Here is a 17,318-nt window from a genome sequence, read left to right on the forward strand (position 1 = left end):
TCTGTTCCAAGCTGAGTCAGATGGACCCCTCCCAACTCAGAATGACACAAATGGAACAGACGGACTCTCCTGGACTCGAGCGGCCGTAAACATCGAAACGATCTTCAATAAATAAATAACTTTTGCGCGGAATTACGGGGAATAATGGAGGACTGTGAAAGTTTAGAGTCTGAGATGACAGACCTGGCAGAGCTCCAGTGTGAGACTTCAGAAGTCATCAGCCAGGATGAGGAGGACGACGTGGAGGAATTACAAAACAGGTACGCACCCGACTGGACTTTACAGGTGAAAACAAATGCGTTCTGTAGGTTAGGTATGCCAAATACTGCTGTTTTTGTCGTTCTGTATCATTAAAATTCAGAGACTGGACACCATGGTCCACATTGCATGAATAAAGTCATAAAATGACATTGCAGCTGTAATTTGAGGATTCAAAGAGTTAGGGCACCAATGGCACACCCATTCTGCCAGTGCGTTATCACATCATGCTTCACACTGGACACTACACATATCCTTGCATATGTACATAAACTGATGCAGTTGGTAGGAAGGCCTTCTGTTAGATGAATGCTGTTTTGGGGTCGCTTCACATTTCCTAACATTACTCAGTGGTCATGTTGCAAAACCAGATTTCACCTCTTCCTTCCATGGGACTGCGCAAACCCCTCTAACTATATCGATTCCTCTCCCCTTCCAGTCTACGGGAGGTCGTCCAAGACCAGTCTGTGAAGCCCAGACTCCAGTGCCTGATGGTGGATCCGTCTTTCTCCATGGTGACTGTCCAGAGTGAGGACAGTGGTATCGTTTGGGAGACAGCCTCCAGTCGCTGCTCTACTCCTTGGGCCTCTGAGACCGGTTCCATCTCCGAAGCCTGCAGCGTGGAAGGGCCTGGAGCCGCCGGGAAAGTTACCATCATCTTTGATGAGGACAAAGTGGTGCGTAGGAGGACAAGGTCAGGAAGGAACAGCAGATTGAGGGACAGACTGAGCAGATCTGGAGGTTCAAGGTCAGCCTCAGCTCTGGGAGTGGAGAGACCCGAGATGGCGGAGGTGTCGCTGCCCAATGTCAAGGAGCAGCAGAATGGGACGGAGACTGATTTGGAAGAAATCAAAAACAAAGATCAGCAATTGTTCAGTTTGATTTCGGAGGGTTATGAGATTCTGAACATCAGGGTGCCATCCAAACTTCCCACAGTGGATGAAGAGGAGAGCACAGGACTGAAGGACAACTTGTCTTATCTCAACCAAACTTCGAAGATCAAATCTCGAAACCACCTCAGCGAGACCGCGCAGAACCAAAGCGCACCTCTAAATGTGGAAATTCCAGAGTGCCATGAGGTATGTATTACTGCATGCGTTGGTCCGATTAAATTTGTATTTTGAGTTATTATTAAAGATTGTGATTCATCAACAGCCATCGGAGGACAACCCTGGACCTTCAGCGTACACCCAATCCAGACACACATCCATTCCGAAAGATGGCTCCAAAGACATGGACTATTTTGAAAAGTTTACCCTGGTGGATGAAGTGGTTCCTGGACAAAACGCTCCAGATAGTCAAACGGCGGCAGAAGAATCTGCGAGAGAATCCAAAGTCGACTTAATGCCTGCAAAGATGGTCAAAGACGGCCTGTCAGAGTCAGAGGATTCTTTTGTCTTTGTGACAGAAACTGAGATAGTTGGGGAACACTTGGATGAAGTCTTCTATGGAGAAGCAGCCCCCGTAAATGAAATGCAGCAAAAAACGGACGGAATGTTAGAAGGTTCCAGAGCGAGAAGGGAAAGCCAGAGATCCACAAAGGAGAGCGGATCAGTGTTGTTTGGAAGTGAAGAAACCACTCTCACCCCTATTTATATCTCTCCTGGACCCCCTAAAATCATTGACCCCATTCTGCTCGAAGAACCCACTGCCATGTCCTTCATGTATTCTGACCTTTATGAGGATGCTGTCGGTGAGAGGAGAAAGAGCGACGAGGAACATTCTGAGGCAGAGAGCGTGACATCCGAGAAATCCTTCAAGAAATGTTTGTCGGATTCAGAGGAGGCATTCGGGTACCTGGAAAAGTTCATTTTGAAAGATGACACCCCCACAGAGGACCTTCCAGTTGTTTCAGTGGAAGATAAGAAGGAAAGGAGGATGCTTTGGTCACAGAGTAAGTTTGAAATGACAGGATGTCTAACGAGAGCAATGGATCAGGAAGAGGACGAGATCAAGACAGGGGACAACACAGAAGTAGTCAAAAATTCAACAACAGCAAAATCTGAAGGGCAAGTTCCAGAAACGAAAATGAGAGGGTTACAGCACTCTGAAGTTAGTGAAGAGCAGGCTGTTACTGACTCTCTTCATGAAGACGGACTAAACAAGGAAAGGGTTCAACCTGAAGATGGAACTCCTGAGGGTTTCACTGACAACTTAAAGAGTTTGAAAGTAAAGGCAACAGAGGAGCACCAAGGAAATGTGCATATCGGTCATCAAAGCGTAAGTAAAACCCAAGAGCCATCGCAAACACATGCAGTGCAGGAACAAGAATGTGAGATGCCCCCTAATGTTGCAGAAGTTCCTCAAACTGTCATGAAGCTTGAAAAAGAAGATACGGGGCAACTATGTGAGAAAGCTGCAGCTGATACTAAGATAGCGGCAGATGTTGGTATGGGCAACCAGGAAGAGATCCAAGCAAGAGAGGCGGAGGAAACCAGGGAGGTTCCTCAACCTTCAGTTGAAGAGAAATTACCATGTAAGAAAAGGGAGCTTGATCCTGAGCAACCTGCAGCAGTTGAGATCACTGACTATGAGCCCGTTGTTCAAGCAGTTGTGAAGGTGACTGAGGAATCAGCTGATGAAAAGGGGGCCCAGACTAATGTTCAGATTGATCTTCAGGAGTTAAGTATCCCTCAAGCAGAAGCAAGAGCAGATGTGGCGCAGCAGAATTTCGCCGTAGAGGAATCGGCATGTTTTGTATCGGATCGGGGGTTGGAGGACAAAACCAAAGTAAAAGAGCCAGAGGCATATTCGAGTCAGGCGCGGCAGGAGACGATTGAACATAACAAGCAGGCTCCTTCAAAAGCCGACGAGGCTCACACTCACAAGTCTGAAATGGATGACGACTTGATTGTCTTTGTCCCCAAAGGCCAAGCTGTGGAAATGGACATAAACATGAGTCCCCTCTCAGAGAACGTTACAAAAAGTAATACAATTATTCTACCTGATCTCCATTCAGAAAATGAACATTTTGCGATAACTCATCATGACACCATAGAAATAATACCAAAATCTCAGGTGGAAGAAGAAGAACCTGCCGGAGAGTCGGAAAAGCTGAACAAGATTTCCTCACCGACACCTTCGGTGGAAAAGGTAGAGAAGCAAGAGCAGATGACGGAGAGCGACAGAGATGAGGGCCTTTTCCCCCCTCTGAGGAGCTTTGCCCTGCAGGAGGATTTATCGCTGCCGCACGAGGAGGACCTACATTATAATACCACAGACGTAGTAGAAAAGGTACAAGTTGCTCCAGAAAATGACTATACAAACGCATACATGGGTCGACAGATCGGTCCTTTCAGAGAACGCGAGGAAGGAAAGAACGTTCAAGATGAAACCCCTGAAGACGTTCCGCAGGTGACAGTTGATGATTATGAGATGATTGATGAGCTGGACACAAAAGAGCTAGAAGAAGATGTAGAGGAACCAGTCTTCACTGTTGTGGAGACCGAGGTGGAGGAAGACAGGAGGGACGACGATGTTTTTGGAGACAAAGATCTCATTGAGGCCGATTATGACATCATTGATGCCGAGGAGCAACGGCAGGCCCAATTGGCTGCGGAGCTTCAGGGGATGGATTGGTTCTGTATCGCCTGTCAGTGTCTGCTCTCTCAGGATGACTGTCATTCTGGGGACCACGATGGCCACGAGGTGCTGACAGTGGACAAAGCCTTTGAGGACATCAGGGTAAGAAATCCCGCATGTCATGATTTTCTGTCGGGCAATTTGTGGTTTTATGATGAATTCTAATGGATACACTGCATAAACTACATAAGCCTGGTTTTGTGAAAAGGCATCACATCTCTACCTACCTCCCGCCTCTCTCTCTACCTACTTATCTATCTCTCTTTCCCTCCCTCCCTCCCTATCAATGCCGGCGGATATAAAAATGAACTGGACTGTATATTGCAATGCTACGGAGCAATGCTATCAGGTATAAAAAATCACTGTGCTTTGCTATGCTTTACAGTACTGATGCATTATGCTACAGTATCATGTGCTGCGGTATTCAACCATGCACTTTGCAACATTTTGCTATATGCTGTACAGTGATACATTTGGAAACATGATATTTGCAATGTCATTTACACTCATGTTTATCTGGCAAAAGATATTTATCATAGCAGCTTTTTCATAAATGTACAATATCTGATTTTGCAGTTTGTAGTGGGGACTAGCTAAACACTTGTCTTTTCGATGCAATTATATTTGGGCTGCCTTGGACTACCCTCCAGCACAGTCTACCCCTGACATATGTATTAATACAGCGTTTTGTTTTTTTTTTACTTTTTGGAGTCATCGTGACAGGAAGGATGTACACGTTCACACTGAACTGTTGTGCTGTAATCTGTGAAGCTATCAAGTGTCCACTGCTACAGTATGTGATCTGTTGACAAAGGCAGTTCCAAAACCTGGTCAACAATGTTTTGCTTGAGTTTTTACTTGCACTGTCTCGATCAGAATCCCATGAGCGCATTCACTGACAGAAACCAGGATTTTTTTTTTCCCAAGCTCAAATAACTGACGAGGAATTTAAATGTCATTTATTTACTGAATGCATGGAAATGAATGAACAAAGAGAAATGTGCTGTGCGTTTGTCATGTAACAGGAACAACTAAGCGACTGGATCTCTGAACTGCAGGGGAGGTCTGAGAACATCGAGGACTTGGTCTCCGAGCTGGAGTTGGCCTACCACTCTGTGGAGGTAAATTTCAATCCGGACCACTGACCGTTCACCAAGTGCTATATTGTTTGGTGCATGAGACAATTCAAATGAATTTATTAATATGTTGTAAAAGTGCTGATAGTTAATGTTTTTAAAATATTATTTGGTGAAATGAAATGACGTAAAAAGACATTTGAAAAAGTCAGATAACTCAATTTTAAAGATTTGATTAAAAAACATATAGAATGATGTATTTTACAAAAATGCATTCATTACATACACACACACACACACACACACACACACACACACACACACATATATATATATATATATATATATATATATATGTGTATACTGTATACACTTTTGAGTTGTTTTTTTTTTCCCCTTAACTTAATCAGTAACACATTAACATTGGAGGACTTGCAAAAATATGTGCAGCTTTTATTATGGGGGAGACTTTACAATGACAATCATGATCTTTTCATCTTCAAGCTTCATCTTCTTCTCATGCCTCAAATTTGATTTACATGATTTACATGATGTTAGCTCTGGCATGTTGCAGATTAATTGCTCCCATACGTGTCGGTGACGTGTCATCAAAGTAAACGTCACGAGTGAAGACATTGAAGGACAATTGAAACATGACTTTATTATTTATTGTATTGTTATAATACATTATTAGAATACAAGAAAAAGGCATTTACCGTTTAAAAGAAAAAAAACTTTTAGTCTTTTAGTGAAATGACTTTTGAGACGAGGAACTCTCTACCCATCGTTATGTCTTATTTTCATTCACTTTGATTCCAATTTGAACCTTTTGGCTTCTGGAAAATGAAAGTCAGGGCCTCGAGGAGGTTGTTTTTGTCATCCAGCACCAGTGCGTTGAGAGCGAGGCAGCCATGCAGGCCCAGAATGACGAGACCATGGCTTTGGTGATGGAGCAGTACAACGATATGTCGGTCAACATGGAGGAGGAGAAGAAGGCCAAGCTGGAGCAGCTCTATGACCAGATCGTCTCCTTCCAGGAGAGCATCGACTCGGCCAAGGCCGCCCTGGAGACCACGGCCAGAGAAGCTGAGACGGACGCTCGGGTACGCTAGCTCCTCTGCGGGCTTCTGACCGCATCACTCACTTTTTACCTGCGATTGACTAAAGGCATTCTGTGATATAATATATCATGCGTCTGTTTTCTCTGCAGACCCCTGAGGACATTCACGCAAGGTAATATGGCTTCCGTGTAAACCTGAATGCGTTGCTTTGCGCTCGGAAATGCATTGGCTGGCCACATCAGCAGAACAGGACAGCCAATGAGCAAAAGTGTCAAGAGCTCATATGATGATGATGATGATTATTAGGGAGGTGCAGATCCATATCACGTGATTGGTATTGGACCTGATCACATCACATCAGCTGATTGTACTTGGGGACAGAAGATAGGAGTTTCGAGGAAATTTCATGTTATTTCCTTGTTGTTTTTGGGCTACAAATGTACATATTAATCCAAGCTTCACAAATATTGCCTAAAGAACGTAATACCATGATTATGAAATCTCAAATTACAATCTCAATGAAATATTCATTATTAGGCCAAGGAATGGATTGACCTTTTGAAAAGTGTTTTACCATATGCGTTTAATCATTTGCACATTTTGAATGCAACTTTTGAAATGAATGAAGGTTTGCATGGTATTCCAATTTACTTGCAGCTGTGTGTTTTCGTGAACACACCTGAATATTTCGCCATTGCTCGTTGGCAAACACAACTGTTTCCATACCCATTGAATGCACAATTATCTCGGAAACATCCAATATTTGAAAGACGCAGTACGATCCAGGCAACTTCGCCACCCGGGCCTCAACCACAACAATAAAAGCAGGTGCAGGTGGAGTGTAGACGTTGTTGTTCACTTACCATTCAAGAAAAAGAACCCATTGTTATGCGGTCAGGCTCAAGGCAGCCTTGGAGTCGACCACGTCGCTGGAGTTGGGCTCCAAGGGATTGCTGGTGTTCGAGGATTACGCCAAAGGCAACGGCTCCGGTCCGCAGCTCGCGCAACGAAAAGGAATTCCAGGTGTGCGGACGCACGACCGAGTGCAGCGGGTCCGTCGACTCGCGTGGCTTCGGTGCTGAATGCTTCTCGTTCTGCGCCGCAGTCCCTCAGAGGCCCACCTTGGAGCCCCAGGAGGCAGGATCGGCTACCAGTTGCAGTGTCACCGTTTACTGGAGGATCAACCCCGGGGACATCATTGACTGCTTCCAGGTCTACTGCATGGAGGAGCCACAAGGAGGTCCATAATATCAGTTGCTATGCGTCGTTATAATAGACCGCGCATTCCAATGAAATCCCGTTGCAAAATCTCGATGACGATAATGCTAATGTACTATGCAGAACCGCCCGATCGTAATCGGTGGCCGATCGATCCTTGTGCATACGTATCGTTAGCTGGAAAATGGCTAGAAAAAAATTCAAGATCCAATGGGAATGCGCTTTGAGTTGAACTGGGCTTGCGTTGTCCCAAGCTGTGTCCGAGGAGTATCGCGTGACCGTGAAGGAGAGTTACTGTGTCCTGGAAGAGCTGGAACCCCATAAGTCTTACAAAGTGTGGGTGATGGCTGTCAACTACACTGGCTGCTCTCTGCCCAGCGAGAGGCTCGTCTTCACCACTGGTCAGTGCTGGCCTTCGTGCCACAACTTTGCTCTAAAGCATACGTTACAAAGTAGGGATTTTTTAATTTTTTTTTTTTAAACAGCTCCTTCAGTGCCAGTAATTGATAGCGAACGTTGCAGTGTCACGTGGGACTCTGCCACACTGAGATGGAGCGCAGCAAAACACAGTCCTGGACAGAGTTTCATCTTGGAATACTGTCGCCAGTATGAGATGGAAGGAGATGGCCTTAGGTAGACTTAAATACTTATATACCTAACTTCATTTCATTTTGATTTCACTGGTTAAGGTCCATATATATATATATATATATATATATATATATATATATATATATATATATATATATATACACATATATATATATACACATATATACACATATATACACATATATATATATATACACATATATACACATATATACACATATATACACATATATACACATATATACACATATATATATATATATAAGTGTTTGCCTATAGGAGGATCTGAAAATGTTCAATTCAGAAGTAATAAAGTGAGTAATTTTTTCGGCCTATGTTTAACATCTGTGCTCTAATGTATAAAGTTGTAAAAGTATAAAGGATTGAAGATCTGGACTCTTAAAAAACAACAACATACACATGCTGTGAAAGGGGTTATTTAATACAACAGAAGTTCTGGTGGCCTGCCTTTTTTTCCCCGCACAGTTAAAGTATTTATACACATCGTTGCTCTTCTTCTAGATCAATCACTGGCATAAAAAGCTGTGAACATCGTGTTGTGCTGCAGCCCAATGAGAATTATCTGTTTTCCATCAAAGCTGTGAGTCAAGCTGGAGCCAGCGAACAAAGCGAGGCTGCTCTCGTTTCAACCAAAGGTTCGCAAACATGTCCTTGTAAATTTCTATGAGTGTCATGCAACACTGGGGCCGAACAGTTTTCTCATTTGCATTTCTACTATTCAAATTTTTAAATTGACTATTTAAATTTAGGAATAGTAATCCAACCAATTTAAAAAAAATAATATTAATGTTTGTAACAAATATTACATGAGCTTTACTTAATTATAATGGTAATTGAGATTTGTAAAACGCTTTTCTTAATACTGAATGACACATTTTATACATGTACTGTTGATAAGATTTAATGATGTCCTAACAGTGTGATCAATTGAAAAAAAAAAACCCAACTTGACTGTTTTCAGGAACAAGGTTTCAGCTGTTGAAAGCTTCAGCTCATCCCGCTCTCACGTTGTCAGAAGACGAAAGCGCAGTTTATATGTCCCAAGATGCTCATGAACACATATCATCCACAGAAAAACAGTAAGTATACTACTGTATATGTGGAGGTGAAGAGGCCACAAACTCTTCAATTTTGAGTTTAATCGAAGTCTTTTTTGGACAGAAGGTCAAAATAATGTAAAAAAAAAAACAAAACAAATTAAGTTAGACAAATCCAGCTTCATTCACGACTCACTTGAAAGACCTTGTAGACCGAGTACCCAGGAGAGCGGATGCTTTTGATTTTTCACCGCGCAGCGTATTTTCTATTTTCCAGGTCTCCGTCCGTCCTGGGCGAGTTACTACCAGCGAGGGGTCGCCACTACTGGGAGACCACGGTGTCGGGATGCGCCGCTTACAGGCTTGGAGTTGCGTACAGCTCAGCCCGCAGAAAGTCCTCACTGGGGGAGAACAAGCTTTCATGGTGTTTCCAGTGCATCCCGTCAACGTCCGGGTAGGCTGAAATACAAAGGCGTCCTTTTGTGTGAACCGAAATTGTCTAACGTGTGTGTTTGCGATTGTGTTGATGTAGTTCCAGTTACCAGCTGCTCCACGGCGTCGCTCAATCCAACATCTCGGTGATAGAATGGCCCCGGCGGGTGGGCACGCTACTGGACTACCAGCGGGGTCGATTGTGTTTCTACAATGCCCAAACGGGCCAGTTGTTGGGGTCTTTCAAGCAAAACTTTACCGGGCCCTGTCACCCTGTTCTGGCCTTGGACGCGGCGGGCCGGCTGGAGGTCGGCATAGTGCCGGAGGTACCGGGATTCGCACAAGGTTGAAAACGCCGTCCGGCTTGAATGCATCAGCGTTGAAGGCATACATTCACAGGACTGTTAGAAATTTGTAAATATGAAAGATGGCAAATTAATCAGGTTATAAAATACAAATGGACTTTTATACTCTTTTGTAAATTTGTTTTCCTGCACCTTCACGGGAAAATGTTTTCGTAAATAATCATTTAGAAGCGATGTCCAAATTTTTTTATATGAGGGAAGAATATGGAAAGTTCTGCACAGAAGGTTTTTCCTTTAATAGACTAAAATCAATCAAACAAGCAATTATATCCTGCTTATGTTTTCTTTATTTATTTTGGAAAACTGCTACAGAACATTTTTCTTTTAATGGAAATGAGGCAAGAAATTATTTTAGAACAAGCTATCCAAACTATGGCCCGGGGGCCATTTATGACCTGGCAACCACTTTTTTGCGGCCCACGGCATGTATGAAAAATATATTGATATACATTCAAAAAAAGAATTTTTTTCATGCTAGATAGCATTGGGAGGGTGAAAAAAAAAAAAACAATTTTCCTTCACATCAGTTAAAAAAAAACTACTTTACTGTACATAGGCAGCAAGTAACTTGTATTATTATTTATTTTGCGAAACTCAGTGGAAGAGTGGTTAGCAAGTCTGCCTCACAGTTCAAAGTCCTGAGTTGAAATTCAGCTCACTCTGGCCTTCCTGTGTGCAGTTTTCATTTTCTCCCCAAGCCCACGTGGGTTCTCTCTGGGCACTCCAGCTTCCTCCCACACTCCCAAAACATATACATAGCAAGTGTAATGGAAACTCTCAATTGTCCTTAGATTTGATTGGGTTGTTAGTCCCCTGCATGTATAATACGGATGGATGGATATATATTTATTCATAATTCATTATGGTAATTAGTCAACTCGTTCATTTTCTTAACCACTTGTCCTCACCAGGTTTGCGGGCTCGCTGGTGCGTGGGCATGAGGTGAGCATGCAAACTCCCTACAGGAAGGCCAGAGTTGGAAAAAAACGGGGACCTCAGAACTGTGAGGTGGACATGCTAATCACGCTTCCACCTTGCCATCCTAAAAGTGAAGGAAACAATTTTTGCTTCTAAAATTGAATTACCTTTATTTACCAGCGTTTTGAAGAGAAATTGGGTTATTTTAGTCGAAAATGTTTCCGTTTTTGTCCCCGTGCATATTCAGAAAAGCTCTACAGTATACAAACTAATTTATTATTATATATTATTATATGACATAACTAACTCATTATTAGTCCTTGCACCGCACTCTCCCTTGTCACATGGCGACCCTCCAGTTTTAGTGTATGGCAGGCCGCAAATGGCCCCTGGGCTGCAGTGTGGACACCACGGATTTTTGTCATCTTGCTATAAACTATCAATGAATTATACTGCAGCACTTTATTATTGTGAATATGCCAATTTTGTATGAAGAATTTTCAAAATGTAATCAGGTGTTTGTTTTTCTTTGTGTTCCGGCTCCATTTTCTACTCTCTTTATTGGAAACAGATATTGAGATCATTGAATATGATTATTTTCCTATATGGTCAGATGGAGTTTCGATCTAGTCAAGCAAGTTCCATCAATGGGAGATTAATTCTGCTTTCGCGTGCAACGCGTACACATATCTGTTGAGTACCGCCCGTAGTTTTACTCGCCTTAACGTATAGCACCACAACACGCCTGATGACTCAAAAGTCAAACTGCACACTTGCATCGGTCATTTTGATACTTAAAATATCATTGGACTAGTCACAAATTTAACACGCTTGGTTGTAATCGGGAGGAAAAATACAACCCCCTCCCAACGTGTTTTGGGTTATGCTTTATTCACACTCACTAAATAAGCAGCTAAGACTCAGCAGGCGCCTCTCTCTCATGTCAACAATAACTGGGACACAGTCTGATGTTGGCCTGGCATCGTTTCCTCTCAATTAGTCTCACTTGCTTTCCATAGCCAAAGGCCAGGCGCAAACAAAGGGCGTTCTATGCTCCAAACAAGTAAACAGACTATCACAGCATCAAAGGCATGGCGAGCAAGCAGAAAACACAGCCTACACTGGCCAACCTTTGAAAGCAGGCACACTGCAGCGCCTTCATTGGAACTGAAAGCAAAGTTTGCCACGCAAAACAGGAAGCGATCAATCTATATCTCACTGAAATAAATACACATTGTTATTGTACTTTATTCATCTGTCATTTGAAGCGTTAGCTTCCATTCAAAGTGCATAAGCAAAAGCTGCGAATGTCATTTAAGACCCCCGTAATGAAAACAAAAGATGCAATGAAGGCACACGAGCAAGCGTAGACAACAATAGTCCTCACGAGTTTGCACACGGGACATAAAAATACTGTTTTTTTTCTCAATATGTGTTGGATTGAAAAGGTTGCATCTATGGTGTACAATTCGAATGTAAAAAAATCCTATAGACGATGGATAGTACACAACGGTGCACACGCAACTCTGGTATCACATGAATTCATATTTGATAATCCAATCCACTTGGTAAAGACACAATATTACAAAGAATAAATAGAAGAAAAAAACAATCCAAAAGCAGCCAACAAAGGACACATTTCAAGTTGGGGCTTGTTCAAAAAGGTCAGTTACATAATGCAGGAACAACAAACAATAATGATTGAGGATAAAAGTGCAGCAAAGTGGTTAGCGCTGCCGCATCACAGCAAAACGGTCCCTGGTTCGATTCTAGCACGGCCGCATTCCCCACCACGTATCGTGTACAACAAAGAAAGAAACCTCTACATTGAGGTCATGGGGCGATACTAGGCAAAAACATGAATGGAATCCCTCATAGCACCATGTCACGGTGATAAAGGTTTTTTTTCGGACAGTGTAAAGGCCCTTTCATCCCTACAGTGTACTAAGCAAACAAGCGGCTGAGCCCTGGATGAGCACATTGCATTCATCGTGTAATTTTGAGATGTAATGCAATTAATTGTCTGCGTCTATTCACAATTATACAAGCTCCGCAAAAGTGATCGCACGCCGAAGGGACAGTACACTTAACTTGGCAGGACACTTTGTTATATATCGGGAAGGTTCCTCTCAAAATATGTCAGTCATCAATCATGTGTAGGGTCAAACAAATAGTCAGTTTCCCTTTTGTGAAACTAGCACGTAAAGCGGCACCATTTTTATACTGCAGCTCATTTTCTTTTCCTTTCGCTCCAACGTTCTGTCTTTCCAACGTAGCGGTTAATTATTCCATTCCATCGCGTAAAGCACTATCGTGCGTGCATTTATTTTTAAAGACTTCTCTTCAACTAACATCTTTGAAAGCCATCATCATTACTTTCACGTTGGCTTTCCGTTTTTATAGAAATAGTTAACGTTGACGACAGTCAAAAAGTCCCTTCTGCGAGGCGTTCTTCCCTCTGTTCATAAGGCAGACTAACGGCCTCCCCGTTAGTCTGGTTTAGGCGGGGGTGGAGCTCTTTCCCATGACCAGACTGGGTTTGGGCTCCGGCCGATGAGGTTTGTGTTGAGGGCTGTTACGGAGATTGTCATCCATCTGGCAGAAAAGACGCAATATGTCAGCGGCCGCGTGGAAGTGTTCAGACCGTTAGATTACTCAGATGTACCTAACGTAGCGGCCGGCGTGCATATTAAAGCGCTGTTTATTGTCGGCCATGCAAAGAAGAGGGCAAACAAAGCAGAAGCACCTTTTCTATCAAGTTGGACTCTTTGTTAACAAGCTGAGTTAGTTTCTGGAGGTTGGCATCCATTGTTTCCTGAACAGATGGGGGAAGACCTGCAAAAACAGGCACGCCCGCGGGGAAAGAACAGAGCGGGAACAAGCTTTAGTGGAACAGGAAAAAGTTAACCCCTCAAAAGCCACCAAGCATAAAGCAAAACAAATGAGTCAAAAAAAGGCTGAGGATGTTTGCTGCGCCGTCGTGCTGAGGCTGAAGAGTTGAAGTTGGACTTTACGACTTACACGATGGGGATGAGCTGAAGTATTCTGCCAGGATGTTGTCGCAGAATTGTGTGAGGTTGTCCAGCTTTCTGAGGTGGCTCTGCAGGGGGCTGTTGAGGAAGTTGGCCTTGTGGAGAGGAGCCACAAACCCAAACACAAAAGCATCCAGGCTGGTGGGTCTAAAATCAAACAAAGTAACAAAGACACTAAACTGCATTGCAGGATGGGGAGAAACAATTTTTGACTTCTACTACGCACGCATTTAGGGCTGAAACGCGTAAAAAACAATGCGCGAGGTATTTTTCTTTTCCTTGCACCATATACCGATTTATTAGTGAAAAAACACGTCTCTCGCAGCTATAATTGTTTATGCTCTGCAGGAAAGCAAAACAGGAGCTAACAAAGGACGTTATTATGCTAACACTGACCTTCAGTACCTATTGCCATTGTCAAACGCTGGCCCGGGTTTCCGCTAAAGCTGCACCTCGTAAAAATTAGCTGCTAGCTAGCAGCGCTAGCGTGCTACATGTAGGACGGTGTGATGGATGTAGACTGAACACTTTGATGCCGACAGCCCGACAGTTTCCAATCCTACTGATCACACGTTAGCAAACCATCCCAACTCAAATGTGCTGCTTCAGCTGGTCAATTGCTCTCCTTGATAAACATTTACAGGGAGAGATTTCTCTGAAATCGAATGTTTCTAGAGAGGAAAGTAGTGCGCTGCTCAACAAATGTACGATTTAAATAAAAAAAAATGAAAATCAAGCTTGGGCATTCAAAATGAGTGGAAACATGTTATTTGGTCGCCTGTTTTATTGTAGAAGTATTATCTCTTATATCAAAATACTCAATATTTGATTTTAATTTTCCGTAGGATATTAAAATGCTAAAAAGACTCGACTGCCGTCCACCATCTTTAAAATGTACACATCTCCAGTTACCTACATTTATCAAGACGAAAATGATTAAATAACTATCATAAATATAATATAACTCCAACAGGTAATTATTGTCGGATGCGATGGTCATGGGAAAATTAATTTCTTCCACTTTCTACACAAAACTTCATGTATACAACACTTTAAAACATTCATTACTGCATACAAAGTCCACTAGCAAAAACAAAGACGGTTAAAACATGGAGAACCAGTTATAGTTTGCTTGCATAGAGGACCAAGTAGCGCAACCACTCACTAAATCAGCGAAAAAACATAAACGTCCCTTTTGCACTACGTTTAGCACAGTCAACCGAGCCATGCACCGTTTTCATATCTGCTGCTGCACGTAGCACATCCTACTTTTGTACGTACAAGTTGCCAAAGAAGTAGTTTGCTGCTCCCAGTCTGTAGGAAAGAAGATTCAGGCACTCCTTGGCGTCACTGTACAGCTGACGCGGTGAGAAAGAACAGTGAGGAATTGATGACGACACGTGCATTCTTTTTTTTTTAAGTTTACCTTTCCTTCCACCTCAGAGATTCTGCACAGCGGCGCCTCTCCTCTGGTCAGCAGGATGCGGGAACGGGCGCCGTTGGCATGACGACTGGGCACCAGGAAATTAAGGGGGAACGGCGAGCGGGAGGCAAACCACGGACGTGTCAGATTGGCGTAGTTTTCTGCATCCAACCAGAAAGTGTGCAACTATGACGTGAACGACAAAGAATCACTAGTCGCACTTTCGACTTTTCTCCATGAACAGATGTCTCAGACTTTTGTTACCAATGCAGGTTGTAGTTTCTCTTCAAGGAGAGCAATGTACGCCATGGTGTCAGCTCCCTGACGGGCACTCAGCTCATAGTCCGCATTAAACCTCTGAAAACGACATCGATTCATCGGATTGTATTCAAATTCGTGCACTTGAGTGCGCACAAAGCATCCAGCAATACCTGCTTTCTCAGGAAGTTGAGAATTTGTGAGGGTTCTTTTACAGAAGTGTCACCATACACCAACTCGGGCACGGTTGCTGTTATAAGGAGAAAAATACAAATTCGCCACTTTTCTAACTTTGAACACAAACCCTGATGACAATTCTTCCTGAGCCCACCTGTTAGTGTTTTCCATGTCCAGTCTATAGGAGCAATCTTCACTTTTGCGCCAGAAAACCTAGCATATGCCTGAAGAGAAAGAAAAAAATAACAATGGCCAAATTAATACAGATGATAAGGAAACACAGCCATGCAGAACAGACTGTGGATAAAGGTGCACATACATCTCATCTCCTTGATGAGAAAAGAGGCATTTTTCAATCTTATCACCAGAACTCAAGATGGTGAGCAGGCATCCTCCAAACGTATCGAGGATGCATCTGGAGATATTCGAGAGGCATAGCTAATAATCGATGACCAACTTTTTGTGCAGCCACTTTAGCGGCAGGAAAATGATGCACTTTAAAACACTAAATAGTGGTCACTTTACATCAGCTCACAAAAAATGTTTAATTAATGAAGATTAAATGGTTTGTAACTACCTACATGAATTTATGAATTCCTGTGTTTGAGCGTGTTTATAGTTAATCGATTGGGAAAAAGGTTACTCACTATTAGTACATCTGAATAGTTTAAGTGTACGTGCATGCATCTAACTCATCTTAATCGTTTGCATACGCTTTCTAAATTACTTCGCAAATCAGGCAATTCCTAAACAACTGGATGTAAATAGTGCTATAGATGATCAAAAAATGTTGAATCCATTATTTTCAAGTGTAAATATGTAATTATTAAGCACGTTTAAGCCGCACTAAAATATGTACAGTATTGCATTCATCACTAACCAGTAATCGCATAGAAATAATGTCAGACGTAGGCTTTAAAATGGCGAATTCCATTAGTGTGATTGGACTTTTATACTCTGTATTGACCTTGAAGGAGTACATTTAGTTTGCCATGACTGACACAAAGCTCGGACAAAGATAACGATCGCGAATATTTACGTGTAGCTTATGTATATACATTTGTCAAGACGTTGTTGTTTTTTCAAATATCAACACTCCGGTCTACGCACGGACTCGCAGAAACCAAGCACAGTGACTCGACCGACCGGGTTAGCATGTACGCTAACTTGACAGGAGACAGCGATCGAAGAAAACACATCAAGCCGAGAAGAGTGACGCATTCAACGGCCTAGTTCATGCAAATGAGCGTGAAGGTTACCAGGACGACAAGTGACTCGTTGTGGACCGACGGCAGACCCCAGTCGCCTCCCCAGCATCGCAGCTCCATGGCAGCTGCCATGTTTGCTCCGAGGAAGGCGGTCGGCCGCTGACGTCACGTCGCACCCTAACGTCACGGCGCGCCTGAGTGACGTCACTTTTTCTGCAACCATGTTGACAAAAGAGTTCATTAACTTCAAAAACAATAAAGATTTGTAAAAGGTTCAAGGTATTTACTTATGTTTTTGTTCCTAGTATAGTTTTTGAAATTTATTATTATTATTATTATTATTATTATTATTATTATTATTATTATTGGCGTCTCCTTTTTTTATATTGAATTTGTTGTCGCTGTATTACTGTTTGAGGTGTTCTACTAATGTTTGTCTGTTCTTCAAAGTGGTTGTTTTATACATTTTGTACTTTTATATTGAAATTACTGCAATTAAAAAAGTAGTTCATTAACTTTAAAATGCTTCAAACAATGCTAAAGGCTCAAGGGGCATTATGGTATTTTTTTTTTTAGAAAATCTTCCGGAATGGTGGTGGTCTAGAGGGTTATTTAAAATGTGACTATAACATTACAGGAT

At 42.6% G+C, this 17,318-nt stretch overlaps 2 protein-coding genes across 4 annotated transcripts; one reads left to right on the top strand and one right to left on the bottom strand.

The window, feature by feature from the left end:
• The first annotated feature begins 144 nt into the window (after positions 1–144).
• cmya5 (cardiomyopathy associated 5) lies at positions 145–11,091 on the top strand. The gene is made up of 15 exons (XM_088429111.1): positions 145–260; positions 698–1,337; positions 1,414–3,942; positions 4,866–4,961; positions 5,801–6,019; positions 6,127–6,149; positions 6,876–7,000; positions 7,083–7,217; positions 7,450–7,596; positions 7,681–7,828; positions 8,330–8,463; positions 8,790–8,907; positions 9,143–9,319; positions 9,398–9,642; positions 10,574–11,091. Exons 1-15 carry the CDS (start codon positions 145–147, stop codon positions 10,606–10,608), a joined length of 4,887 nt encoding a protein of 1,628 aa, XP_088285237.1. The 3' UTR covers positions 10,609–11,091.
• Positions 11,092–11,810: 719 nt separating this feature from the next.
• Positions 11,811–16,865, bottom strand: mtx3 (metaxin 3). 3 transcript variants are annotated; one of them, XM_088429122.1, is made up of 9 exons: positions 16,730–16,865; positions 15,625–15,694; positions 15,467–15,543; positions 15,300–15,392; positions 15,039–15,221; positions 14,894–14,970; positions 13,602–13,759; positions 13,327–13,415; positions 11,811–13,175 (listed from the first exon to the last, which is right to left on the bottom strand). In XM_088429122.1, the coding sequence occupies exons 1-9, from the start codon at positions 16,808–16,810 to the stop codon at positions 13,080–13,082; spliced, it is 924 nt and encodes a 307-aa protein (XP_088285248.1). In that variant the 5' UTR covers positions 16,811–16,865; the 3' UTR covers positions 11,811–13,079. The 3 variants fall into 3 exon arrangements, with proteins under 3 accessions (XP_088285248.1, XP_088285267.1, XP_088285257.1); XM_088429141.1 differs by lacking the exon at positions 13,327–13,415; XM_088429131.1 differs by lacking the exons at positions 13,327–13,415; positions 14,894–14,970.
• Positions 16,866–17,318: the final 453 nt, after the last annotated feature.

Source organism: Hippichthys cyanospilos, chromosome 1 (genome assembly GCF_059441005.1).
Source record: "Hippichthys cyanospilos isolate Australia breed blue-spotted pipefish chromosome 1, RoL_Hcya_1.0, whole genome shotgun sequence".
NCBI lineage: Eukaryota > Metazoa > Chordata > Actinopteri > Syngnathiformes > Syngnathidae > Hippichthys > Hippichthys cyanospilos.

Bases quoted from the DNA above. Each gene is read 5' to 3' on its own strand.
- cmya5 (XM_088429111.1), top strand. From the start codon at position 145: ATGGAGGACTGTGAAAGTTTAGAGTCTGAGATGACAGACCTGGCAGAG. The intron at 9,320-9,397 runs GTAGGCTGAAAT...GTGTTGATGTAG, and splicing joins TGCATCCCGTCAACGTCCGG to TTCCAGTTACCAGCTGCTCC. The intron at 9,643-10,573 runs GTTGAAAACGCC...TGTCCTCACCAG, and splicing joins GGTACCGGGATTCGCACAAG to GTTTGCGGGCTCGCTGGTGC.
- mtx3 (XM_088429122.1), bottom strand. From the start codon at position 16,810: ATGGCAGCTGCCATGGAGCTGCGATGCTGGGGAGGCGACTGGGGTCTG. The intron at 15,695-16,729 runs GTAACCTTCACG...CTTTCTCTTCAG, and splicing joins ACGAGTCACTTGTCGTCCTG to GCATATGCTAGGTTTTCTGG. The intron at 15,222-15,299 runs GTAACAAAAGTC...TTCACGTCATAG, and splicing joins AGAAACTACAACCTGCATTG to TTGCACACTTTCTGGTTGGA.